The sequence below is a fragment of the Notothenia coriiceps genome, unplaced genomic scaffold (assembly GCF_000735185.1).
Source record: "Notothenia coriiceps isolate Sejong01 unplaced genomic scaffold, NC01 NC01_scaffold00012094, whole genome shotgun sequence".
NCBI classification, from domain to species: Eukaryota; Metazoa; Chordata; class Actinopteri; order Perciformes; family Nototheniidae; genus Notothenia; species Notothenia coriiceps.
In genome coordinates this window covers 31,943-59,673 of record NW_011344795.1, presented here as the reverse complement: position 1 = coordinate 59,673, position 27,731 = coordinate 31,943, and the positions used below count along the sequence as shown (strand labels likewise).

Genomic DNA, 27,731 nt, shown 5'->3' with positions numbered 1-27,731 from the left:
AAATATATATTTTTCTGCAAGTGAACATTTCATCACTAAGTTAATTTCTTTTCTACAAGCTACAAAACTTTTTATTTTCTTCTGTGACTTCAAATTTGGTTCACAGATAGGTGGATATTTTATACAAGTATAAATGTATGCACACAAGCTCAGATTTTTTCTGCAAGTCCGGTTTTTACACGCTCTCGCATTTTGTACCATATCTACCTTCATAAATCATGGACTGTGTGTGTGTGTGTGTGTGTGTGTGTGTGTGTGTGTGTGTGTGTGTGTGTGTGTGTGTGTGTGTGTGTGTGTGTGTGTGTGTGTGTGTGTGTGTGTGTGTGTGTGTTAGTTAATAATTACTTACTCATGTACAAGAATACATAACCTTCTGTTTGGAAATGTGCAGATATCCCACAGGGTTCCCAACAATATCCTGAATGCACACACACACACACACACACACACACACACACACACACACACACACACACACACACAGCAGCCTTGCCGAGCTTCATGATCGATGTTTGTGAAACACAGAATCACGCAGCAGGCCTTAGTGCTGAGCCTTCACTTTAGAGAGGCACATGTGGTTTATCAGTGCCTGGCTGCTCGGATAAATGAGTACAGTGTTCTGTTTATGTACGGAGGGGAAGGCAAGGCAGCGGGAGCAAGAGGAGAAGAAGAGGAAGAAGAAGAAAAAGAAAAAGAGTATGGAAAAACAAGGCTTTAATATCTTTCTGTGCTCTCTTCCTGTGACTCCAAAAATGGTTTGCTTTTTAGCTACTTTATTGAGTAAAAAGTTGCTTATGATTTCTAACGATTGATCTCTGGTCATCCTCATCAGTTTTTAGCTTTTCAGCTGTTATATTTTCAAAGTCATATAGTGTTTATGCACAATATTTGTGATTGAATCCACATACTGTACCTGCGCTAGTTCTGTTCCCCTAGCAGGTTGGTATTCTTATCTTTTGGAGAGTCAGATTCTCACACTTTTTGCCCCACCCTGGATTGTTGTCAGCATAACAGTCATTTTTAAGTCACAGATTAAACCTTGCCATTGGAGACTATCATGGATCCCCCTTTGCTGAATTGCAGAAATATTTGCACTCGCTATGCAATCATTTCAGGACACAGATGACATTTCCTGTCTGTCCAATCATCGCCGCGTTGTAACGTCTCAACTTCCTTACATTAGGAAAAATATAATATCTTTCAGTGAGCTGTGCCAGTAAATGTTGCACCGTAGGAGAACGTTTTCTGGCGGGGAGAGGGGGCCACACTCAGACCTGACCATGTATTATAAAAGCTATTTTATCGACTAAGAAAGAGTCAGCATTTTGAAGAAACCTAGGATCTAAATCAAACCCCCAACCCCCCCCCACCACAAAGCTTTTCTTTTTCACACACCTGAGACCCACCCTGACAAAGGAAAATCTGCATCTACCTGCAAAATAAGAAAAGTCCGCCTGCAAAAATACCCAAAGCACAGGAGTCATCAAGAAACAGTGCTGCGTGAGGGGGAGAGCACACTGACAGCTGTAGGCCACCTCTCCTCCTCCTCCTCTCGCTCTTCTTCTCCTTCCCTCAGAACTTCTCTCCCCCTTTGTTGCAGCGCCGGTCACTACACAAAACTGTCGCTGCATGTGGCTGCTGTAATGCAAGCGCTGCAGAGCTCAACAAAGGTTATTTCAGAAACTGACCCCTCTCTGAAGTTCAGATTTCACTTGCTTCTGCTAAGTGTGTGTGTGTGTGTGTGTGTGTGTGTGTGTGTGTGTGTGTGTGTGTGTGTGTGTGTGTGTGTGTGTGTGTGTGTGTGTGTGTGTGTGAATTGTCTGTGTGACGTTTTCTCAGGACAGCTGTTTCTGATCCCCTGCTTCCTCTGACCTTTTTAGCGATTTCTTTTCTTCGTCCTGTGATGCAAGTTGGAGTATTACAGTGGACTTAGTCGCCTGCGTGTGTGAGATAGGGTTTCCTTTCCCTCACATTCTTTTCCACTCCTCCGTTTCACCCGGCTTTACTTGTGCCATCACAGGGCGAGATGACAGCTTGAGTGTGTGTGTTTTGTCTCGCTCACATTTGGTGTTTCCGGGCCTTCTGCAGAGCCAGCATCTCAGAGCCGCCTATCCTGTGAGTGATAAGATGTGAAATGAGTGACCCACCCAAAACAGAGAGCCAGGCACACACACACACACACACACACACACACACACACACACACACACACACACACATGCTTAAACTTCCCTTCACTCCCTCCCAATTATCTCTTGCACATCCTCCACTCCCTCCATCGTGACGCCCAAAAATACCAACTCTGTTATGTTGTCAGTGATACGTTGGCAGTGCTGGGTCAACATTCCTCTGTGTGATTCCCCCACATTGGGATGTGTGTGAGGGGGAGCAGCTGTGGTCCAGCATGCTGACAAAAGAGCAGGAACAGCAGGAAGCTCCGATAGAGGTGTTTGTGTGTGTTACTATGTAAGGGTTGATGCTAATTGCTGAAACAGCATTTGCCGATAAGCAAAGGTCTCTGGGAGATGTTGTCATCATCACAATATATCCACACGGTTAAACTCTGCTCTCTTTATGGGGCTGTTTGTGAATGATAAGGTCACTCTGACTGTAATAAATCTTGGTATTCTCAGGGTCTCACGCGCCGTTTGATAGTTTTCCTGCCCGTGCATATTTCCAAAGGTTTACTGTACGTCCATATATGTGTGTGTGTGTGCAGTTTGGGGTTCTTTACAGTTGCTCAGAGGAATGATAACAGCGAGTCTGGTGTGTTTGTGCAGGATCTTAAAATTCCTTGTGGCCAAGAGGAAGTTTAAGGAGACGCTGCGTCCGTACGATGTGAAGGACGTCATCGAGCAGTACTCGGCAGGACACCTGGATATGCTGGGCCGTATCAAGAGCCTGCAGATGAGGTACATGTCATACCTTTAACAACAAATACATCTCAAATACTTTGTTATGTACAAATTCAAAGTATTATTTCAGCTTTCTTTCTTGTGTGCCTTTGAACTCGATCAATTCCACTTTGCATGTCAGAGCTTTAAATATGAAGCTATGGTCAGCATTATGTTAATTAGCGTAAAGTAACAGGAATGGAAACAGACTTAGTCCCATGAATCTTTGTGTTTATGGTCCTTTGTTTGTGTAAAAAGGGTGGACCAGATAATTGGGCGAGGAGCCGTCCAGACCGATAAGAAAATGCGCTCTGAAAAGGGAGAGAAAACACCACCAGAACTGGACCCACTGGATGAGCTAAGCATGATGGGACGTGTTGTCAAAGTGGAGAAACAGGTAACAGCGGAAGAGTTTCATTTATAAACAATTATCTGTACCAACATGTGTGTCATGATCACAATGGTTCGCTTTCGTTCAGTATTGTAGGCTGGCATTGAAAGTGCGGGAATAAACTTAGAGCCGGAAGTCACGTTAGCATTTAAGAGCTGAAGTCCCTGTTCAACTAACAAAGTGGCTTTCTTCTGGTAGCCTTTGTTTCTGCAGCTCACAAGAGGATTTAACAGCTAATGACTAAGACTCCTGATAGATGTTGTACCAAAACAGGTACAGAACAAGATGAAAGACAAGGAACAGACATACAGTCCACCTAAACTGAACAAAAATATAAACGCAACACTTTTGTTTTTGCTCAAATTTTTCATGAGATGAACTCAAAGATCTAAAACATTTTCTTCATACAAAAAATAACCGTTTCACCAGTGAGCACTTCTCCTTTGCCGAGATAATCCATCCCACCTCACAGGTGTGGCATATCAAGATGCTGATTAGACAGCANTGAGACCGCTCTCTGTAACTTTTCATACTGAACTATAATTATGGCTTAACACCTCTTACTCAATCTCATACCTCCTGAGAAAGGTGCTCTAAACTACGCTTACTGGCTTTTACTGTCACGTCTCGTCATTTGTACACGTCGTTTACCGTCCAGTGAAGATTGATTCAGTCGTACTAACGTGTTAAGAATGCTATTATGCATGACTGATGTATAAAAGTGTGGCAGTGATGCTTCATTGACGGTAAATGCACAAGAGGTTGATTGTAGCCATCTGTAAGGGTTGGGTGAATGTGTGTGTATGTGTGTGCAAGGACCCTCAGATATGACCCCTGATTCAGAAAAGGAAGTCACCTGACAAGGGAGTGTTTGTGATTCATTTCCATTTCATCAGAGAGATGAGGAGAGTGAATCACCTCGGATGGCCGATAGAAAATGTTTCACAACTTCTGTAGGCGTTGTGTTGTAAGACTCATGTATGGTGGTACATTCAATATGTACACAGCCATAGGCCTGACCCGCCCTGTGGTGACTCAGGCCTTCACAAGCCCTCCAGATGTTTGAAAGTGACACTTCATTGTTCACGCATCCGACGAAAAAAGGGAACCAGATATCAGATTAGCAATGCTTCTGTTTGTGAGGTCATTTCCCCGAAAATAGACTCAACAGCGGAGGCCGAGGAGGACATATGGTACCAATAGAGCCTACAAACACATCCTAGGGAGAAGCAACACACTCACACAAAAAGGCAGTTGTGTCCACTCACAGATGCTTTTGTGTCAATGAACTTTGAATGTGTTAAATAAGGAAACAACAAGAAGAAGAATAAGTAGTAGTAGTATTCGTTTATTAGTCCCTGAGGGGAAAATTGGTTGCAGCACATCACAAAGGCATTTAAAAAGATTAGTCCAGCATTGAGATTGGCTTTGACAGTCACACTGCGTGGGCCAGACACACACATCCTGAGGAACAATCCCTCTCTTTCTCCCGATGATTGCATCACAATGATGGTGTGCAGCAAGGCCGGGAGTCCCAGCTGCAGCCTGTCAGTGTGGAGGTCTCCTCTGCTGACCCTGTGGAGGAGTGGACACATGTCCATCTCCAGCCCTCTGGAGCATTTTCTGTTCCAGGAACATGCCGGATGAGTGCGGCTGATGGTAAACAAGAACAAAGGGCTGGAGGCACACGCGGCCATCAACAACCTTTCTAGATGTTTCTTACGCAGTTAGCAGCAGGTGAATAAAAACACCCCCACAGAGAGTGTTGATGAGAAGCACAGACATTTGGGAGACTGTCAGAATTGTACTGTTTGTTCTCAACGGTTTTGTTTTGAGAGCAGTCGATGTACTTTTTGTCTTCGAAGTTACATGCCTCAAACTAAATAATGCGTACAGAAACAACTTCACGGGCTCGAATATGAGTTCATTATTACTAGTTCCTTTCTCTCCATTAAGCTGTTGTTGAGGTCGGTTTCAGGCTCAAATTACTCCTCATGGTGAGTTAAACAGGTCTCAATCCTGTGAGGGGATCTTCCTCTGCTTTGTTCTAAATATCTCAAAGACAAAACACCTGTCCAACAGTCAGTGTAGCAAAGACAAGGGAAAGGGAAGTCCCTGTTTTCAACATGACTGCATGGATGCCGAAATCTTCATGATGCAGAAGTAAGAAGATTTGAAACTGAACTAAGAGGGTGTTTAATTCCTAGAAATGACTGAGATGAAGGAATACTTCACCCACAAAATGATCAATTGTGATACTCAACCTGTGATACAGTTTGAAAGAAAGCAATGCCTTTATGGTGAAAGAGGAATCAAAAGTGCTTTTAATAGTAAGGGTTTGGCTAAATACGAGTGTATTGAAAACTGTTTTTTTTATACCCAAATAGAATGATGATGAGTGGTAGATAATGACATCTACATGCCACTAATGTGTTTGTTTGTTTGTTTGTTTGCGTATAAAGCAGAGGGCTGCTGTGTTCTGGCATGTATAGACAACAAACACACACTTTGGTTAAGGTTAGGGGACGATTGTGGTTTTGGTAAATAGTTTTAAAGTCAACATGTCATGTCTTGTGCTCTTTTTTTATTCAACCAAGAACATGATCTTTCCATGAAGTTAACCAATACCTTCAGTTGTTAGTAGTTGATATTGTTTATGATCAGGAAAGCATATTTAATGTCACTAAACATTTTGCGGGCATGTTCAGGGTGAACATTTTGAAACTTGGTAGATACATTTATCGGCCTTTTATTTTCTGATTATGTAAATATAAAAATGTAATCCAGGCAAATTCCTTAAATCTGCTGTGTCAGTGGTAAGTTATTTATAAATGCAATATTCACCAGTAATTATTATTAGCTATATTATACAATTCTGCATATTTACCCAGACAATCGTTTAAATCAACATCAACACACATTCACCATCATGTGATGAAGAAATGGATTGCTCAGCGTGTAAGGCAGGATGTGAGTGGCAGTAAAGGTCACACCAACGTCTCAGATTCATATTGATTGTGAAACCACTGACTTGCAGATTGATTATTGCTGATTGAGAGGTGACAGATTTTGAATCATTCAGCGATAGGAAAAACTGAATTGCTAAAAATCTTTCACTGAATATCCAGTACTTGCGAGTCAGAGTTATGTCAAGATTTAAGAATAGATATATTTTGATGCCAACTAGCATCACTAGTTATATCAAGTTTTGGTACAGGTCTAAGATTATACATCTAATGTGTTTTTCATATACCAATGTATTTTAAGATTTAAATATTTATTGAAATTCATGTTATCACATTGTTACAAAAGGTGGATTACACCCAACATCATGGATAGATTCCCTGAAAGCCCCTTACATGAAAGCACTCGGAAAAAGTTGAGTAAATTATTAATTGTGTCCCTTCAAGCACCGTCTTCTTTATCATAAGTCATGTGCAATCATCAAAAAGATCGTCATCGATATGTTATGACTTAAAACAACACGCACAGCCAGTGCCAAAGATAAAACAAAGTCTCTCCCTTGAGGTACCTCTTTGTATAATGAAGTAAAGACCTCCAACATGTTGTGGCCACATGAAGCAGTGACTGTGTGTGGCATGCAGAGGCTTGTTGCTTCGTTCTTTAGTATTCTGTAGCTGCAGATACACATCGCTGCTGTGTGAGAGGTGTTTCCATGGAAGATATCAGATTGAAAAGACAATCGATTGCATTTAGGGAATTATTTGACTTCCAAAGGGAGTAATGTGACATTGAAGATCAAAAGGAAACACTCCTACCATTACACACCCTTTCCCTTAGTTGCCTATGATATAATTTATTCACTTTAAACAAAAAGACTGGAGGAGGCATCAGGTGGTGCTTAAGACACCAGGCCCATTCACCCGTCCCTCCATCCCACCAGGGACTGAGCCGGCTGTGGTGGTCTCAACACTCTCGCTCAATACCTGTCAACCTGCACTCACTCACCCATCCATTCAATAATCCATCCATTAATCGATCCATCCATCCACTGGAGTTACTACCTCTCCTAATGGAGCATAATACATCCATCAGGCCGTGTTGATTGACCTCTTTAAAAGTCATACTCACATCAGTAATCACAAATTAGGGGGGAAGCCTGTGAGCTAGTTCAGGCAGTCAACTCGAGCACTTATGCTGCATTCATACATAACGCCCCCTTGCCACTCTACAACCAACCAAACAGAGTCTCCTTAATATGCCGCTCTATTTAACCTGCCAGATATCTCTCTATGCTTTGCTTGCTGCTGCTTTGCTGCAGCTACTTCCACGTCGCTGCTGCTTGCCTGCCCCACCACCACCGCAGCTTCCACCCCACCACCACCACCACCCCCACCCCAGCTTCCACCTGTAGACTCGGGGGGGTTAGTTATTTATCACTCATCGTGCTATGTATAGATGTGGAGTGATGAGGCCCGAGCCTAGATGCCAAACTCAACTATATGCTGCTTCTAACAAACATGTTAAAGAAATACGTGAGTTGTCTGACTGAACTGTAACATTTGATGGAAAAATCCATGAGTTTCAATACAATCTCGAGGATCTGTGGATCTGCTTGCAAAGGTAAATCTAGAGCTGCAACGCCAAGTCGGCTAATTGATGAGTCAATCGACCAAAAGATATTTGCCGACTACTTTGAAAATGGATGAGTCTGTTCAGTATTTTTCATGTTTAAAAGTGCCATTTTATAAATATACACTATTTTAAAAATACTGTCAAGTGTTAAACTGTATGACTCATTGCAGCGTGACTCGTATGCTTGATTTTTTGGAACATATATTTTCCAAAACAATAAGCGGAGGTAGGTTTTGCCCTATTGTTTTATTTGGAGCAGACCGGAGATCAGAGGCCTGTTGATTTCTATCTCAAGCAAGTTGTTTGCCATTTAATCTGGCCACAGTGGTTTCTGTTCAAACACAATGGGACAATTGAGGGTGTCAGTGGCTACAGGAAGTGTGTGTGAGTGCAATACACAAACAAACAAACAAACAAACACAAGCGTGTGTGAGCGTCTGGTGGCAAATTCCAGGTAAGAAAGTTAAAATAATGCATGAGAGATTTACACTTTTCTTTCCAATCAAAAGCAGGGGGCAACTAAAAATAATAAGTCTGAATCTATAAAAGTCTATGAGGGAATGACCCTACTTTCTAAATATGTTGGTCTCAATAGTAGTTTAAGGTGTTCTTCAATTCAGTATGATGTTAATTTTGTGAATTGTGGACCCATTTAGTGGAAAGTTGACGATAAAGAATGATAGTGACAATAGTATAGTGATAGTGATAATGATGATTAAGGCGGGGCTAGCTTGTGTCCAGTCTGGATGCGCTGTGTTTTTTGTCTTACAACTCAAACCCTTTCACGATAACTTTCAGATTGGTAAGTTACTATAACATTTATATCTCCTAAAAATGTCTTCTTCAGCATTTAGTTGCTCCATCCCCTGTGTCCTTTCTGGTTTTAAAAATCAAAATGTCAACTGTTAGAAACCAAAATGATAAACTCAAGGCTTTACCTTATTACACAAACTAATGGGCGACATAACAGTGATTACGTCCACTTTGATCTATGGGGTGCATATGTTTCTGAATAGCCCTGCGTTAGGTCCAGCGCTGCAGGGGGGGCTGTGTGAGCTCGCCCCTTGTTGTTTACCAGTCAGTGTCACAGGAGCAAGCTTGTCTCCCTCAGAGGCCAAAACAGGCTGGCAAAGACTTGAGATTACATTCCTGGACGCCTGCGGAAAATCCAGCATCATTTTCCATATCAGGCAGCCGTACACGGACCGTTACCACGGAGACCAGGGTGGAAATGGGCTAAACAGAAGTGTCGGGAGTGGGACGAGGAGAGTGTTTGGGTTGTCTCCCAAATGTCAAGAGTGTGAGAGAGTCATAGACTCAGAGACCAAATGATATAAATGGAAAGTGTTGTTAATATGAAATGTACTTAATGTAAGATGCGTCACATGTTTTTTAAATGTAAACTGTCTCATGTTTACAAACTAGAGCACTTTATTGTCTCTTTCTGCTTCTCTTCATCAGGGGCGAATCATAAGACCTTTACTCTGCAGATTTTTCTATCCAAAGGGAATTAAACATTTAAATATATATGTGCCCTTATGGATCATAAGACACAAGAACATCACTTAACCTATATACAGTGGGTGTGAAGATTTGTTTTTGAAATAGCTCTGACATAGTAATTAAACAGTGGTTCCTTCAGTAAGTTGCTCATTTATTCAAAAGCATATATATTTTTGTGATACAATATGTTGCCAGAGGTGTGTCGACAGCTTTGTAAAGCATACAAATGTATTCCTCAATATGTGAATAAAGGGAGTCCAACAAGGGGGTAACAGTATCCATACATACGTTAGGTGATTTGCAGATGTAACTGTAGTTATGCTGCTCTTTATTCAGAAATATTGGATAGCTACTCACTATTCATTTTTATTAGTGAACAGAAACTAGCAATTGTATTGCTCACTAGTATAGAGCAGAAACCATGGTGCTCATAAACAAAGCATATCATCTTGTGGTGACTGTTAAAGGCACACATGCAGTGTTCTCTGGGCTTGTTATGGCATGATGTAAGAAGGCTAAAACATCAACCATATTTATGTTAAAGAGAAGCTGTTGTTGAATTTATAGATATTGGTTGGCCTTGTTACAAAACGCCAAGCAAACAACATTGATCTCTGTCATAATGAGGTGTATGCAAATAAACATTCCAAACCTCAGCAAATGACAACAAAACCTTGAGAAAAAAATATGTTTTTGTATATTGGTATATTAACAACTATAAGTCCGAAGCCATGCATCAGCCACTAGATGTAATGGTCCTGACCTCTGACCCTTGAAGAGCTGAAACCTCTTTGTCCGTTTAACCACAACAATAATCCTGTTAGACCTTCAACACTGATCCCCTAAGACCATTACTCTCGGACAACAACCTGTTATCCATCAATACCTTTTACGCTGAGTTGCTGGCAGCATTAGGTTAAGAGACACAGTATGGCAGCGAGACGCTGAGCAGACAGTCTCACAGATATTATCAAACACAAAACCTCACAGAGGGTCTTATCTACCTTTTCCTACCTATTCCCCTTTCTCCATGTTTCTCTTCCTCGGCGTGTCCCTACACAACTCTGCTAGGATTCCCAGCATATCTTAGAAACAGTATCACAACGCAAAAACAACAATTAGAGAGCGTACTGGGAGGAAGACATAACAAGGTCTGTTTTCTGATGTTCCCAGTTCTCATTTCATTTGCCTCCTGTATTTGAAAACATGCACCAGACAGTTTTAACGTACTGAAACAAGTCTGATTACAGGGTTAGCACAGAAAAGGTTGGTGTATCTTGATGACAAAATTATGTCACTGTAATCAATAGAAATAAGAACACACGTCTTTGTGTGCACACTATGGCCATAACTCTGTAAAATGTAACGAGGCGTGGATATCGCTGCATATTTTTGTGGGTCGCAAAACAAAGGAGTTTGAGAAAAGCAGCACTATTTCTCAAATATATTTCTCTAATAATGATAACTTACTTTTCAAGTGCTTAAGCACATTAACCTGCCCATCACTGGTTGCCTATATCTGCTATATATACGTATAAAAGACATTTCTCACATTAAAAAACAATAAAGATAAACACAGTTAAACAAACAATGCAAGACAAATGATCATAAAAGTATAAAAACAGAAAAAAAAGAAGGAAAGAAAAAAGGGAAAAAGTTATTATTCTAACATGTTCGCCACACACGCCCAGATATTCTCTCGTCTTGTGAAAGCAAATATTTTGATTACGGCTTGTCATCACTAAGTGGACCAACACACAAACACAGTTACGCCTACCTGTTGAATTTCCAGAGGTTAAATGTGTTTGAGTCTGGAGAATGCATTTCATTTTCACCTCATCAAATCTAAAACACCACAATATGCCATACAACCAGAGGCAGAGTGCAGAGTGACTGAGAATAACCAAGCTCCCTTTGGGACTCACAGCGTGCACCGCCTGACCCTGAGCAGAATAAAGAGTTCAGTAACAAAGTTCACTCTCACCATGACATCATTAGGAAAAGTTTCTGATTCATTAGTCAAATACTACAGCAGTGTTTCCCAGTGTTCTCAAAGTCTGGGCACAACTCTTTCCCTTGGTGAGTCTCTGTAAATAGCAGTAGCATATCGTATCTGTGAACCCCAGGCGCGTCGCCTGGCCTGGGCCCCGGACAATTCTCCCTCAATAATATAATACATTAGCCGTGCTTTACCTGAACCTCATCATGACACTAGAGAGGACGGCAGGATTGTAATTTCACGTGTAGGCCTACTGTTCAGTGAATGCAACAGAGGCAAGACACCAGACCAAAGAGTTGCATGGAAATAAACGTGTCTTATTGGCTGACAGTATCCTGTGATAATGTTTAAACTTTCAGTCGGACTCTGAGTTTTTGAAGATGGACATAAGAACATTTTTTCTTAAAAAAGACGACAATTCTCAAGTGGTGGCTCACACAACAACCCCAGAGCCACCACTTGAGCCAGGTATACAAGGTATGTAAATGTCAGTAAACTTCCAAGCTATGCGAACATGTAAGCAAAGCATAAATTACAGTTACATTGACATTACTTTGAATCGCGGGGCTAAGCTAAACCGTTGGCAAGTAGCTATAGCTAGCCAGATATATTTAATAAACACTTTGTCATACAACTAAATGTTATGTTTTTTAGCGTTACCTGGTGATTTCAAAGAAAGCTCTCTGGAAAATGTTGACTTACTGTCAGTGTTCGACATGAAGCTAGAAGCTATCTTACATTACACAGTCACATGGGAGTGATTTGTAAAATATCCATAAAGAAATGAAAATATGTTTGCAGTTCTGTTTCATATGGGTGTTGAAAGATGTATCCATATCTCTTAATTTTGCTCTCAAAGTGCACCAGATTGATGCTTTTAACTTCAATATTTAAAAAGAAATCTTCCCGGGGAATGATGCCCCCGGACCCCTATAGAGGAGGTGAGGACACCCCTAGAGGAGGTGAGGACACCCTAGAGGTTAAGTCTGCCCCCCACTTGTGAAAAATAGCACTTTACCCCTGCTTACACCTATATGCCGTGACGTGAGTTGATTATCGAGCCTTCATTGTAACAGTCGCGGGTGTACTGTGTATGTGCGTGTGGGGAGTGTTGCAGTCGACATTTCCACTGTAGCGCCCGGTACCTTAATGTACGTACGTTAATGTACCTTAATGAACTGTGGGCTAAGCCCCGAATGTTTCCAGGTCCAGGAAACGCCCCTGGTGAACCCACTTATCTTCAGTAAAGAACATTGTATTCCTATAAGTCCTTGTGTAAAAAAGATTCTCAGATAAAATAAGAAAGTAAGTCAGTTAAAATGGATTTTAAGTAACAGCTTCTGATTTATTTTTTTAAAAGGGAAACAAAAAAACACTTTAGCCTACATAATGAATGTATTCCTTTGAAAGTGTCTCTTGTCTTAGCAGAGCCATAATGTCCAAATCAGAATTACATTAATTTTTCTAGACATCACTTTGCGCACGCGCGCACACACACGCAAGTCACAAGCCAGTTTGCATTGTACTCACCTGTATGAACGTCATGCTGTGAATCTTCTGTGAATCCTCCTCAGTCTGCTCCAGGTTCATCTCAGTTCACAGTCCTCTCTGTCCCACTGAGCTCCTCGATGTTCCCAAAACTTTAGAGCTGAATGAAGCTCTGCATTCAAACTCATCAGGTCACAAACTGCAGAAAGTCCTCACACACCTCACTGAAGGTAAAGGTTCCTCAGTAAACCGCTGGAGGATCCTCTCATGGATGAAACCAAAAGAACCCTAGCATGTTAGCTATTAGCAACACACAGTGTGCACCTGTTGATGACGTGCATCATCGTAGGTGTACTTGATTTGGGTCACTGTGCTGGCCGCTAGTGACCGCCCCCCCACCCTTTTTTACTTTTTCATGTGACTTTTGTTTGACTTTGTATACAATATTTTACTAGTAAAAGGTATGCTACTTACACGTTATTAAAACATATCTTATAGTCTGTTAATAAAATGTTTGAAAAATGTTTTTCAAATTGACATTTCTCTCTGTAAAAGTTTATTATTATTTTTTGCATAATGTCTTAATTTTAGCTGACACTCAAAAACATTCCTGCTAAATTAAGCTATTACTGAAGTGGCTGCCAACACGACTTTGTGCTGCATGTTCTCTTTTTGACAGGAAAAGATGAAGCCAGAAGATAAAGGGAATTAACAAATAGGCCTACTAAAGGTTGACCCTATGAAGATATCTTCATGACCATCTCATGCCTGAGATGGTCCTCCTGGAGAATTCTGTGTGTGGAGTTTTTACTGGAGCCTGTTAGGCCCCTTAATTGTTTGATTGACATTTGGGAATAGAAGACACAGTCTGCACTCATAGGTCCAGGTCAGATAATGTCATTGGGCCGAGAAACACGATCAATTCAGAAGCACTTAAGGAGTCACCTCTTCTGTTCCAGGCCTTCTCAATCTGAGAGTTGTTACACCAAATAGTGTTATCACTCAGAGAACCTGGCCTTGTCTTTAATTGTCCACACTTTTTTTCTAATGTACCACTGTTAATACAAACCACACATCATGTTCATCTGTGTTAATATGTGTGGATTGGAGTGATAGAGATAGGAGAAGAGCTTTCAGCAGTCACTTAGGCCTATACACAAGCGATGTTGCTGAAGATAACGCTTGGGCAGGAATTTCTAGCATCCTCTAACAGCGTTAGCAGCTTTGTTTATCTTTTAATTACTTTTTTCTGTATGTTTTATCATTTTCCCCTCCATACGTGACATAATTGTTTTTACTGGTTATGCTTTTATAATATAATGACCAGACCAATTTTTATGCAAACATTAGCTTAGCAATAGTAAGAATGTCAACATGTACAACAATTAGTAATTATGTTTTAATGATGCATTATATATTGAATGTAATGTTAATAAAACTACAAATCTCAAGCTTAGGGTCGTAGGCAGGACTCTAGTCATATTGTATGCAAATTCAATAAAGGTCATCACTTTGTTTTATGGCCAAAAATAAAATGTGTCGATATGTTTAAATCTCTTATCTCGTGGGCTAAAATGTAGGTTTAACGAAATGTTAGAAACACCTTTTAATCAACCCCCAAAAAGGTCCCTAAAATCTCCAAATCACTTAAAAAAACAGAGGTCATAACCTCAGTGTCCTGCTTAAGCTGATTCTTCTACACTGGTTGTGGGAATTACATGAACAAACACACTGACGGATGTTCTCTAGACACGAGGCAGGCAAGGTTTCCATTATGCAATTGTTTTCATTCATCAACGAGTGACATAGCATTTGGATAAGATGCAATATCTGCTATTGAATCTGCAAAACTGTAATGGAAACATTTGATCACAGACAGCAAACATTCCTCAGCTGTTACATCTTCTCACCTGCCCCGCCTTATTCCTGCCCGCCACGTTTTTCAGTTTTCATTTCATCAGCATAAATCAAGTGCAATTACAACATAGCAATCAGCAGACAATGGCACTTTTGCTTTAATGACGTGACTCAATGATGTCAGGTTATAGCCTGGCTGTACGGTATGAACACATCAATTTGGCACAATTGTCTTTGTCAATCACATTTTGGGGTTATAACAGCTGCATGGGCCCAATTTTCAGTCCATCAAATATTCTCAGCATCAGCTTTCTCGCTAGTCTAGACAAACTAAATTATCCTGTTTTCTGAGAATATAATGTTTAAATACATTTCAGTTTATTACTCAAATTATCATCAGTGTTTTGAGGATGGTCTGATTATAAATGGCTAAGGAGTTTAAACAATTGTTGTAAGACTTACCTCATGATGCATTTCAGCTAAAAGATGGACATTTTAATAACCTTAAGGACTTTAAAATCACAACAATTAAAGAGACATTACGTTATCATGACTTCAGGGTGACCATGAAGGACATGCTTGTCTCTCCTTATTGGGAATATCGGGGTCTGGATGTCCCAGACTGGAATGTAGATCAAAAAGATCCCACATCCTCCACCAACCAGGAATGTTGAGAATGAAATTAGTATTTGAGCCAGGATGAATACAAATATGTGTATGGATATGGAGGGAGTTACAAGGACTATAGTTGGAGGAAGGAAAATCCTATGTTTATAAAAAACATACAAGCACCGAAGCATTTGCAGCATTGTACCCTTTACTGGTGGAAAGCAGTACCCTTTCAAAGTTATGTAAAAAAAAACTGAGATCTATAAATAAAAGGTTGATGGTAAAATAAACCTTGCTCTTTTAGTCTCTGAAGCTCAGGTGTTTCTGTCAAATTGAACAACATTTACAAGAGAGAATAAGGCAAGGGGATGATAAAAACATCTGGAGATACATCTGTTTCGCTTCACAGCGCTGGTACACATTTTACTGATACACAATCATATGAAAGTTTTTTTTAAATCTTTAATCTTAAGGAGTGTACCCAGGAGAGGATGTTGTAAGAAAAAACTAAATGTGAGAAGGCAATGCTGTCTGATCGGATAAAGATGGACATGCTCAATCACAAGAAAATGTCACTCATTTATAGTAAATAAATGAAAACCTATACTATTTATTTTTAACAAAATAACATATCAATAAAAAAACTTAACATCCCGGACAAGGGATGAAGTTTCCTTGGAGTTGAGATTGCTTCTAATATCAAGAATGAAAATGTGATCTCATATAGCAGAGCAGTTTATTTGTCTCGCGATGACGTTACCTGAGATTACTGACTTGACTATGACTAACAAACCCTGCTGTTTAAACAGTGGTGTGAAGTAAATCAAGTACATTGTTAGGTACCATTTTGAGAGACTTGTACTTTATTTGAGTAAAGCAACGTTTTTGTTGGTACTTTGTACTTTTACCCACGACAAAAATCAGAGCTAAATTGTGTACTTTTACTACAGTTATTTAATTCCTTTGGTTACTTTGAAGATTTGGATAAATGATGTGAAATATAATCAACACTCAAATAAAACTTTAGTTGCATGGATTAAAATTCACAAAATTCAAGCTACCCCTGCAGTAGAATGTACAGAGAAATAAAAAATTAGCTGCACCTTTATCAGCTTTGATAACACATTGATGTTTCAATAATTATATTCAAGACATAAAATATATTAAAAAGCACTTGTTGATTTAATTTAGGGCTTGTATCTGATTCACCAGCACAATGGTATGATCTTGCTTGAAGTGAATATATCTCCACTTTCTGAGTTTGATTCTTTATGGTTTTTGCACTTATTGTATGTCGCTTTGGATAAAAGCGTCAGCTGAATGATGATATTAATTTGCAAAGGGCCAATCTGCATAATGAGTAGGCTACCCTTACTCGAGTATCATTTTGAATGCAAGACTTTTACTTGTAACAGAGTATTCCTATTACGTGGTACTGCTTTTAGTTAAGTACAAGATATGAGTACTTTTTCCAACCTGTTTACAAAAGAGAAGAAAGAGTGACAACACATGAGATTAAATACAATACAGCCTGAGCCAGAATAGTGTTCCTCAAGCAGGACAAGGATGCTCTCTGGTGGCTGTAAAGACATGTCGCCTGCCCCCCTGCGGGTTAACGTGTATTAGCCCCTGAAGTCGATCATTCATTGACAGTGAGTTAAGTAAACGTACAGTATAAGGTCAGGAAGACGGCACTAGCTTCCAAAAATAAAACGTGTCAGTTAAATTAATTGTAATGCTAGCTTAGTTTTTAGGAGAGTAACGTCACGTACGACCGTTTCCTAGGTAACAAGTAAACGAATCTTCAGAGATGGGTTGAAAAAGTGAGACGAGCCACTCTGTTGTAATCCTACGTACCTGGGACAAACTGTCCATACTAGACGCTGATTGGCTGTTAGTAAGCAGTCGTGCTGCTGATTGGTTAGTAACGCTGGTAACGCCGACAACTCTGCCACTTGTTGATGAATACGAGTAGGACGTCATTGCTTTTTGTAAATTTAGCTAACAACAACCAAAGAAAGACTAACAACATGGCAGGAGATAAATGCGACTTTGAGCAAACTTTTTCCTTCTGTCCTCTTCCCTCCAAGAAGTTCTCCTTCCTACAGGACCGAGAGACGTTAGAACTGTTTATGAAATGGTGAAGTATGACATTCCAACGGAAATCTCCCCAGGTTATCTCCATCCTCGATCACTTCAGTTTTCAGGGTGTATGCTTGCCTAATGGATGTGTGTTTTACTTTCAGGTCCATGCTGGGGAGGGTTTCAGCTCAGACTTACAGCTTTGACCAGTGCTTTTACCCTTACAGCAGTGACAAGTTTGCACTGGTAAGACCCACCATGATAAGTTAGGATACGAGTCTGAAATTAGGCCACAGTAAAACCTGAACATTGGTGATAGAAGTGCCCTACGTGGATACTAAAATATACTACAGTGTAGAAATTAAATAGTCTTTGTACTTTGTTCAAGTACAAAAAAGGGAAAGTAACCCCACATATTGTGCAAAATTTCCCATTTCTGAATAATGTATTGCTATTATATTATTTGAAATATTATTACCGGCAGTATTGAAGCATTTATATTTACATTGCTTTAAGGTTTCAGCATAATTTATTTGTTGATAATGTTTTGTAAAACTGATCAGTTTTCATAGCAACTGTAGTAATGACATGTTGTGTAGTAAAAGGTGCAATATTTGCCTTCCTAGAGTAAGTATGAAGTAGCAGAAAATGAAAATGCTCATGTAGCCTACAACGTAATGACACGTATCTTAAATTATTCTCTAGTACAGTATTTCAGTAAATATACTTGTTCCAAAACTTCTAGAAAAAATGGGAAACTGAAAGTGATGCTTAATCATTCCCAATCACAGTTTAACAATCCCTGGCTGTCTGTTCTGATAAAAATGTCTCCATGTGTTCAATCACATGTAATTGCTCTTGATGCCACTCTTTGTTACACAGAGTTTCTTCAGAGATCCCAATGTGGTATCCAGTCTGAGAAAGACGGAGGCTGGAGCCTGGGTGCCTCTTGGTATGTCATGTCCCCTAGAAAGAAATCTTTTCATCACTAATAGTAGGAAATTCATCTCATCTGCTGCTGTACAATATTTGGAGTCAAACCCCGGACAAATGTCTTTGACTTCTGTGTGTTTGTGTGTGTGTGTTGTAGACAAACTCATAGTGTCTGTTGCTGTGGAGCCTGTGCCGTGCACCAAGGTCTCGATGGAGCTGTTTGACCCGATCTACTCTTGTGGGATCCTGAGGCCCTCTGGACATTTAGTGAAATGCCTTCATGATGTCTACCCTGACTATGATGAACTCAGACAGGTTACTCTCTTTTCTCATCCACATATCTGTCTGAATCTAAATATATTTTTCAGCATGGAGTCAGTCCAAGTCTCTGTTTCTCCAGATGTTGCAGGAGGAGGACTCTGAGCAGTACCGTGTGTTTGGGAGAGAGGAGCGAGCGGAGCTTCTGTTTCGCCTTTTCAAGCACCTTTGTGTTGGAGGAGAGCTCTGTCAGTACGAAGACACCATCGAGCCCTACATCAGCACCACAAAGAAAATCTACAGAGACCTGATCAGGTGGGCAACATCTGACCATCTTCTATCTGAATACGTGAGGTTATTCGATACATGCTGATTTAATAATAACACTTGAATTCTACCCATTACTCTGTAGTGTTCAGAAGGATCCAGAGACTAAGAAGATCAGTGTTGTCTCCACAGTCCTCAAAGTCTGCGCCTATGTAAGTGACTGGTTAATGTCTGTTTACATGCATACATGTGCACAAACATTCTATTTTCGATTGAAAGTCATGAAGTGGCTAATTAGTATTTTAACTCATTTACTTTACTTTCAACAAGTGTTTAACAGTGTGGTACCACATCATGCAATATTACAGACTCTGCAACCCAAAAACGTTCAAAAAATGACGTGATTAAGAGTGGCACAGGTGCAGTTTTAACTTGAATTGCACATTTCACACATATATTGTATTACACATCTTCTGCAGGATGAATCTGGGCGATGTTACCCCGGAAGACGAGAGGAGGATCAGACATTTGCCTATTTGATTGTTGACCCCTTCAAGCGTCATGTGACTTTGTTCTACCACAGCTACGGTGTAGGAACCTTCACTTTGTGACAGCAAAACACTGGAAGGTGCCCTGTAAAGCTTTATTCACTCCTGGTGGACGTCTGTTTGCAGAAACATGTGAGCTAAGACTGGAAGCTCAACCTGGATATCTGTTAAATTATTTGTTTCAGTAACAACGGAGAAGGATTAATTATTTTGTTCAATTAAACTTTGTCAATAAATCATTTTTAAACAGCCATGATGAACCCTTTTTTTTGTGTTCTAATAATAATCAGCACAATTAACATCCTGCTCTAAATGTTGTTGAACTCAACATGGCAGGTTCCCTATTATACTGTTTTTCATCAATATATTATAGGTCTCAGATACATACAAAACATGTCTCTGAAGTGTTTTGCTCGAAATACCAAACAGATTGTGCATTGTACTAGCATCCCATAATTCCCTCTGTTTCAGCCCTGTTTCAAAAGTGCTGATTCTCTGTCAGTTACTTTAGATGAAAAATAAGGAGCCACTCCCCACGCCCCTCAGAGAGATATTTGGTTAAAATAAAAAGAATGGTGCTCTAGGAGATTCAAGTGATAAGGTGGTGGGGGGCCTTGGTTGTGATTGGCTAATGGTTACACAAAAGCAAAAAGATCGTTATGACATAAAGTGGCCAAAATCTGGTCAGCTCATTTTCGACAGGTTTTTATATAAATGGATCTGAACAAAAAGTGAGCGAGGAGGGACACATGTTTATGTATAAAATACAAGAAAAAGGGGATTTTGCATAATAGGTGACCTTCAACATAAAATAATATCATGATTTTGGTCCATAATCCAATTCAAATTATAATTAGGAAGTTTTTAATAATGCTACATTCTTGTAAAAACATAAAGGATTTGGTATTACCAAATACTATACATTTTTCAACCTGATTTCAACCCCCTGCAATAAAAGCCATTCCGTAAGTGTCAACCATCACACAGTAGATAATTTATTAATAATAAGAATAATTTAGACAAAAAAAGAGACTGAAGTCAACATACAGTCCAAAGAGCTTTATTGAAACAAATAAATTAATAAATTAGTCAAGTGAGATAATTTATCCTCAGCAGATACACTTTTTGTATCTCAAAAAAATATCTAATATAGGTGTGCACTAGATTAAAAAATAAGAAAAGCGCCATATTTCATCAACTAGTAGCTACATCAATTTGAATCGGAAGACTTTGTTGGCTTTAGCGTATTTGCTTATTGCTTTGATCTGTTTCATTTTAACAACACTTCCAATTCCTAAGAGAGCAGTTAAAGGGCAGCGAGCTGGAATGTCAAATGGCAGCAAGTCAGTGAAAGATGGATGGTCGCACGTCATGAAGAAGAGAACGTGCAGATTGAGTCATGCATAGCATTCAGTCAGCTGGACAATCTCCACTGTTTCTCATACTTGGTTTCCTAGACTAGCGCCCCCTAGTGGCCTCAGAGGTAGTTGTGTGGAAGCCATACTTCTCTATGTGACATGCTTATGGACGGATCATGCCTGCAGAGTTTCCTGTGACCATGCAAATGTCCATGCCTGCAGGTCTGACTGCTGTTAACATACAGTAAGGGACTTGATGCTCGGAGGCTCTGCTGGAGTTACAATGATATGCTAAACGCACAGTAATATACTCAGAAAATATGAAAGGTTGCAGCAGTCACACGAGACTAATACCCTAAAAAGTACATATTAAGAACAATTTTTATTTCTTTAAATAGGAAAAAAATCTATTATGTAAAATACTTGGTTAAAGCAGCATCTATGTTTACATTTGAAACAGATAGCCGCTCAGTTACAGAACAAGGACATAGAAGGCACAGGTCACACTTCCTTTTTATGTCTTGACTCATGACTTAACAGGAGACATCCTTATTGTTTCTTCTTTTTCTAATACTGGGGCCACCACGAACAAAAACATGCAATACAGTGATCTCACATTTTCATGAAGCTCAACACTCCAGGTGACAATGAAGTGAAAGCACTTTTAATGCCCCTAATAATTCCTTACTATAGTTTAGGCCAAAGAACGAAGCGACCTGGTATTTTTCTACAAAATGAATGCAAAATGTGTATGACGCACACTGTAAGCTCTGAAGCGCCATTAGACCAATGAAATACATTCACTGTTAGAAGTCTGAGTTTAGCGTGGATGGAAAAGTGGAGCACCTGAGTCAACTGGTTTGACTGGAATAAATACACAAAGGGACAGAAGAACTGTGTCCACTGGCCAAATACAATATGGTAAATGTTTTCTTAGTCGAAGCTGGCAGCAATTATCTGATGATGTTTAAAAATATATACATTATGAGCTCTGCGATTGGTGAGCGTGAACCTGATCAGCTGTGTTTAGTTACAGTTGTGTCATCCATGATTCAACTTGAAGAAAAATGCTAAAAGTATTTTGAAGATCATATCTAAATCAATTAAATATATTAATTTAAATCCTACATTTACTTTAACAACCAAAATCATAAAAAAAAACAAAAAACATAACACTTTGCCATATGGGTTACACAAAATCGAGTGCATGAACGTAATTACAGGTGTTATATTCATCAAGTGCCAAAGTATTTAAGTAAAGGAATTGCTTTCTTTGCGTCTGTGCGCGTGTGTGTGTGTGTGTGTGTGTGTGTGTGTGTGTGTGTGTGTGTGTGTGTGTGTGTGTGTGTGTGTGTGTGTGTTTGTATGTTTGTGCGTGTGTGCACTCTCCAGTTTTGTCCACAAGCACAGAACGTTAACTGTGCATCTAACATGTCCAAGAAAGAAAACAGAAAAGACAGAAGAGAGTAAACAGCCAGTAATGCCTATGGGTGCTAACCTACACCCTGTCTGTTTGTAGTGAAGCTGTAAGGCTGGAACCATTTCCTAAGACACGTGCATTCATGAGGATAATGGCCTGGAATTCATGCGTTAGACCTGAAAGCCTTACAGGTGGTTCTTTGTTTAAAACTGGCCAGAGATCACATGCCGTCTGATGACTGTAGGAGGGAGACTCACTCTCTAGTAGAAGAGGATCAGCTGAAATGGTATACCTGACCTGAGGCTAGATGTGATTGATGAGGAGAAGTACCGACATTTTTTATAAATGTCTAAATTCAGACCGAGGGTCAGGGAGGTTTCATCTACAGTAACATGCATGTCTGGGGGACGGGCTGCAAGACAGAGAGAGTTAAAGGGCATGATAAAAAGACAAGGGGACATTGGAAAGAGGGGATTTCATACCAGTTAAAGGACATGTTGGCTCTATAAAATGTTAACTAGGTAGGAACATTCCTCACTTGAATGCCAGCCAAACAGGGAATAATGCCTAGGGAATCTTTTTTGCAAGTGGGCTTGATAGAGACGTAACATCTGGGAGAGGGAATGAATATGAAAACAAACAACAATGTACAGTACACATCAGTCACTCCGACTCATTCCTCCGGCTCAACATTATGGGCAATCAAAGCAGGATTTACGCATTATAATCTCCACTGTTGGTTAGGAAGGTGTACCGCGGAGGTTTGGTGCTTTGGCGAGGGCGCTGTCGAGCCAGGTCCAAGGGTCAAATTATTTTAGTGTCAATGGCTCCTTTAGTGCTTTACTGTTTGTCTGGTGCTGGGAAATGTGTAGGTTGGACCCATTACATTCATCACAGCCATGCTATGGTACCGAACAAATGACTGGCATGGCACTTGCAGCACTGTTTACGTCAGCAAACTCTCAGTCAGTTGATTCAAGCAGCCATGAAAAAAAAATGGGATGATGAGGGGAAAAAAGACAAGATTTCTCCAAATATACAAAAATTCATAGTCTGACTATCTACAGTTAAAAGCTTTAAAATAGGCATATATATATATATATATTTATATATATATATATATATATCTATATATATAGATATATATATATCTATATATATATAGATATATATCTATGCCTCTGCATGAGGTGAGTGAAAGTGGTTCAGTATTCAAGTCATGTTTGTTCATGTGCCTTCTCTTCATCTCCATCCTCATGTAGTGGGTGTTCAGGTGGAGCCATCTGCTGGCCTCCGTCTGTATCTGCTCTGGAAACACATTCACTTCAGGAAAAAGGGGGAGGGTGGAGGTTTGAGATGAAAGGGTAACAATCATCCCAGACAGATATGAAATGATGGAAGACATTAAGGTGAGGACCCAGCCGCAGGAAGACATTCTGTAAAGGGTTTGTGAGTCTGTGTTGGGACGACTCGGCTCACTGTCAATCCAGGTTGCCGCTCTCGGAGATGTTGAGCGTGTTGGCGGAGGGGAAGAGGTCTTTTTGGTCCATGGGGCTCTGGTAGTCAGATGTCAGGTCGGGGTCCAGGAGGGTGGACAGGGTGAAGTGGGACGAGCCTTTCTGAGAGTAGAAGCTAAGCAGGAGGTCCAGCTTGTTCTCTATGGACTGTACCTGAACACACATAGATGTGTCAAAATTTGACTTTCTAATTCATTCAATTTCATTTTTTACTGTTGTTTATTGCAATGTATTTCCAATGCCTGTATTTATATTTACACTAATTGTACTTACAGTTGTCTTTTATTACACTAAATGTATGTCTGTTACTAAGGAGGAAATGTATTTGGTTCTGTTTCTCTGTGTGTCTGTCAGTGGAATTACAGGAAAACTACTGGATCGCCATGAAACATGGTTAAAGGGTGCAAAGAAAAACCCATGAAAATATGAATAGGATTCATATCACGGTGATATCACGGGGTGTAAAGTCACACTATGTATCATTTTGGTGAACTCTGAGATATGGGGCATTGGTGCTGCATTCACGAGGCTCCTGGATGTTCGGTAAAATGTGTTCATTAAAGGGAAAAATTCAAATGAACGCCTCGTCAATTTGTAGAGATAACCAACCATGTTGTTTCCACATGACAACTTATAGCTCATAATTACATTGAAGTCGAAAGAGTAGGGGTTGATCTAAGGAGCACATGAAAGCACCATTGGCCTTCTTTTTTCTTTTGGTTCTGCATGTTTCATTCTACACTGAACAAAAATATAAACGCAACACTTTTGTTTGTGAAAGCAAAACTGCACGTTTCAGAGTGGCCTTTTATTGTGGCCAGCCTAAGGCACACCTGTGCAATAATCATGCTGTCTAATCAGCATCTTGATATGCCACACCTGTGAGGTGGGATGGATTATCTCGGCAAAGGAGAGAGTGCTCACTGGCACACNATATTAAACATTAAAAAGATCAGGCAGTTCAGAGAGAATCAAAGGAAGGCTCACTATCAACGCGTCCAGAAGAATGTCATGCAAAGCTGCCTACCTGCCTGCCTTCCTTTGATTCTCTCTGAACTGCCTGATCTTTTTAATGTTTAATATCAACCATTTGTGCAGATAGCATGAAGTAGAACAGATCGCCGGTGCTAATGTAGGATTAGCGTTAGCATTTCTCCCCCGGGCTTAAATGGTGTATTATAGATTGATCACCCCGGTGTGACAGTACTCTTCAAAGGGTTCACAAAATATGACTACTACTCTTATTGTTTAACATTTTGAGTTACTTGATGTTACTTCACGTTAAGGCTAATAAAAATGACAAGGCTAAAACTGTAATGCTAACTAACGTGCTTGCTACTAGCTAGGTAGCTAACTTGATCCAGCCAGCCACTCCTGGTCCTTTCATCAGACGGGAAGCGAAAGAACGAGCAAGACCCATTGCTGGTATGATTACAGCCTGGTACTAAGCACACAGGCATCTTGTTAAAGTTATCTTATCTTAGCTATCTCTTATATTTAGCGGAGGAAAACAATTGTGACATCAGTTATGACATCACTTACATGTCTCTGGGATTTGTAGTCTTTCTAGTTGCGTATTTTTCATAGTCTTATATTTAAACAGTTTTACGACAAACTGTGACTTTTTTGACATGGAAATTATTTTTTAAGATTGACGAACATCATATGTGTAATTCGTGGCACAATTCAAACGGGATCGAAAGATAAGTTTTCTCTCTCCATTGACTTCAATACATCATTTTTCCGAAATAAGGTCCCATGGACCGGAAGTAGATGGGCGTGACTTCGCCACTCTATTTCGGAAAAATCATGTCTTGAAGTCAATGGAGAGAGAAAGATTATCTTTTGATCCCGTTTGAATTGTGCAACGAATTACACATATGATGTTTGTCCATTTAAAAGATAATTTTGCAAGTCAAAAAAATAAAAATGTGTCGTAAAACTATGAAGTAATACATTTGTTTGTGTGAAGCGCTCAATGAACTACAACTCTGGCCGTCACGTTAGCACATTTCACCTCTTTCTTTCGGAATGAAGTGAAACGTATTAAAAGAGGTGAAAATCACTACAAGTCTGGCCATGTTGAGAACTGTATACACAAAAGGGGAGTTAGTCGGTTCCGTAAGAGCCAGCATGCAGGACTGGCTTTACAGGGTTTCGGTGAGTAACACGAGTGTAATGTGTAACATTAATGTACGTGACTCGGGGATTTGTAGTCTTTCTAGTTGCGTATTTTTCATAGTCTTATATTTCAACAGTTTTAAGACAAACTGTGACTTTTTTGACATGGAAATAATTTTTTAAGATTGACAAACATCATATGTGTAATTCATGGCCCAATTCAAACGGGATCGAAATGTTTCTCTCTCCATTGATTTCAATACATAATTTTACAGAAATAAAGTCCCATGGACCGGAAGTAGATGGGCGTGACTTTGTCACTCTATATCAAGCCACGATTATTGTTTTTATTTTAAATCGTATGTCGGGCTTTTTTTGCCGTCTGTGAGTAAAAGAAATGGGGCTCAGAGCCTCAGAATACTGAAGTCTGTATATATTTTTTTCCTTCTAATTTGTTATATAAAAGGAGGATTATATCTCATAAGTTTCCAAACTTCATTAAAGAATCGTAGTCTTACAACTATACCACTAAAGAAAAAAACCCCAAGACTCTTTATCCCCTTCTCCTACACACGTCAGCCTGTAAGTGAAAGTAAACCCGTACAGGTTGACGAGTGTACTAGTGTGATGAACCACCGTTCTTGAAGTCGACCATGAGATAACCAAGAAGGAGACTGAAAGCCGCTCATACATTCTCTATTTGTGGAGTTGTCTTTGAAAAGTGGTAAGTTGAATGTTGTGTGTGCTTTTGTTATTATATTCCACCGTTAATTTTAGTTAGAGTCGAGAAAATTATAATCTATCTTAGTAATTGCCTGACTAATTACTAAGGTGGGGTTACACAACATACATTCTTTTAACCCGTTCAATCTACCCAAAATTATATTAATTGACTTAGAACTTGAAGACCATAGACAAAATTTTGGTTTCAATTACAGGGAGAAACCAGGGAGGACAGAGCAAGTCGTGGAAAACCGGTTTACCCCGGCCCGTACACAGGCCGGAATACCGCCAGGAAGACGTAGCCCAGCCCAATGGCCTGCCCAACTTGGGCGTTTTTTTCACTTAGGCCCCACCAATAAAAAGTTGCCGAAATAAAGCCCAAGCCAAGAACCATTTTGTCTACAAACATGAAAGTTGGGTCAGAGTGGTCGTAAGCAACAATATAAGTGCTTTATGTAGATAACTAAGCTGTGTCCTCCGGTAAATTGTCGTATATAAATGACGCATCATACCAAAGGCACGGAATTGGTTTCATGAAAACGAGAGATCTTTAGTCAGGTGTAACTGGGTTTGCTTGTAAAAGCAAACATATGAACCAGAACCCCCTTCAGCGGCACACACACTAAAACACAAAAAACGCAAACAACCCAATAACACAAACACAATGGCCCACTGTAGTGTCCTTTGTTGCCGACCAATCAATACCGGTACATCACTGCAATTTAATGAGGAAGAGGCCGAACAATTAATACGGCAATTTCGAAGTTTCAACATCAAATAGAGACCCTTAAACGGGCTTGGTTCAAATTATAAGACCCTCGGCTGAAACATAATTACTAGGCTTAATTTTTTGACATTTCCGTTGACGGCACAATAGATACTAATACGACAAATGAATATTAAAGTCGCCTGCCTCCGTCGCACGACGCCTCGGTCCCACCTAACTCTACACGGAGAAGAAGGGAAATGTTCGAAAATTTAACCTAAATAGGCACTCTAAAACCGTTATTGTCAAAGTGATAAACCTTTTTCGGTTTATGAAACAATAATCCTTCAATTTTGTGTTGGCCTTAGGACTTTTTGAACAAAAAAAAATGTCGTTAAGGTGCAAATAAAAAATTTTACTCGGCAAAAGTCTGAAAACTACTAAAAAGCTATCTGCGCGCA

General features: G+C 39.9%; 2 protein-coding genes across 2 annotated transcripts in view; both read left to right on the top strand.

The window, feature by feature from the left end:
* Positions 1 to 13,573, top strand: part of LOC104947161 (potassium voltage-gated channel subfamily KQT member 4) — a 41,333-nt gene extending 27,760 nt beyond the window's left edge. Inside the window, exons 13-17 of the mRNA XM_010773122.1 lie at positions 2,781 to 2,912; positions 3,153 to 3,291; positions 4,806 to 4,944; positions 12,958 to 13,101; positions 13,551 to 13,573. Coding sequence (XP_010771424.1) covers positions 2,781 to 2,912; positions 3,153 to 3,291; positions 4,806 to 4,944; positions 12,958 to 13,101; positions 13,551 to 13,573 — 577 coding nt within the window. The remainder of the gene's footprint in view (positions 1 to 2,780; positions 2,913 to 3,152; positions 3,292 to 4,805; positions 4,945 to 12,957; positions 13,102 to 13,550) is intronic.
* Positions 13,574 to 17,314: 3,741 nt separating this feature from the next.
* On the top strand, positions 17,315 to 19,677 carry cfap300 (cilia and flagella associated protein 300). Its single transcript, XM_010773120.1, has 7 exons — positions 17,315 to 17,477; positions 17,584 to 17,665; positions 18,302 to 18,371; positions 18,510 to 18,667; positions 18,753 to 18,925; positions 19,023 to 19,089; positions 19,357 to 19,677. Exons 1-7 carry the CDS (start codon positions 17,368 to 17,370, stop codon positions 19,486 to 19,488), a joined length of 792 nt encoding a protein of 263 aa, XP_010771422.1. The 5' UTR covers positions 17,315 to 17,367; the 3' UTR covers positions 19,489 to 19,677.
* Positions 19,678 to 27,731: the final 8,054 nt, after the last annotated feature.

What these genes read in the sequence shown, in the direction of transcription:
- cfap300 (XM_010773120.1), top strand. Translation starts at nt 17,368, where the DNA reads ATGGCAGGAGATAAATGCGACTTTGAGCAAACTTTTTCCTTCTGTCCT. An exon ending in TGGAGCCTGGGTGCCTCTTG is followed by an intron (nt 18,372 to 18,509) that starts GTATGTCATGTC and finishes TGTGTGTTGTAG; the next exon opens with ACAAACTCATAGTGTCTGTT. An exon ending in ACTATGATGAACTCAGACAG is followed by an intron (nt 18,668 to 18,752) that starts GTTACTCTCTTT and finishes CTGTTTCTCCAG; the next exon opens with ATGTTGCAGGAGGAGGACTC.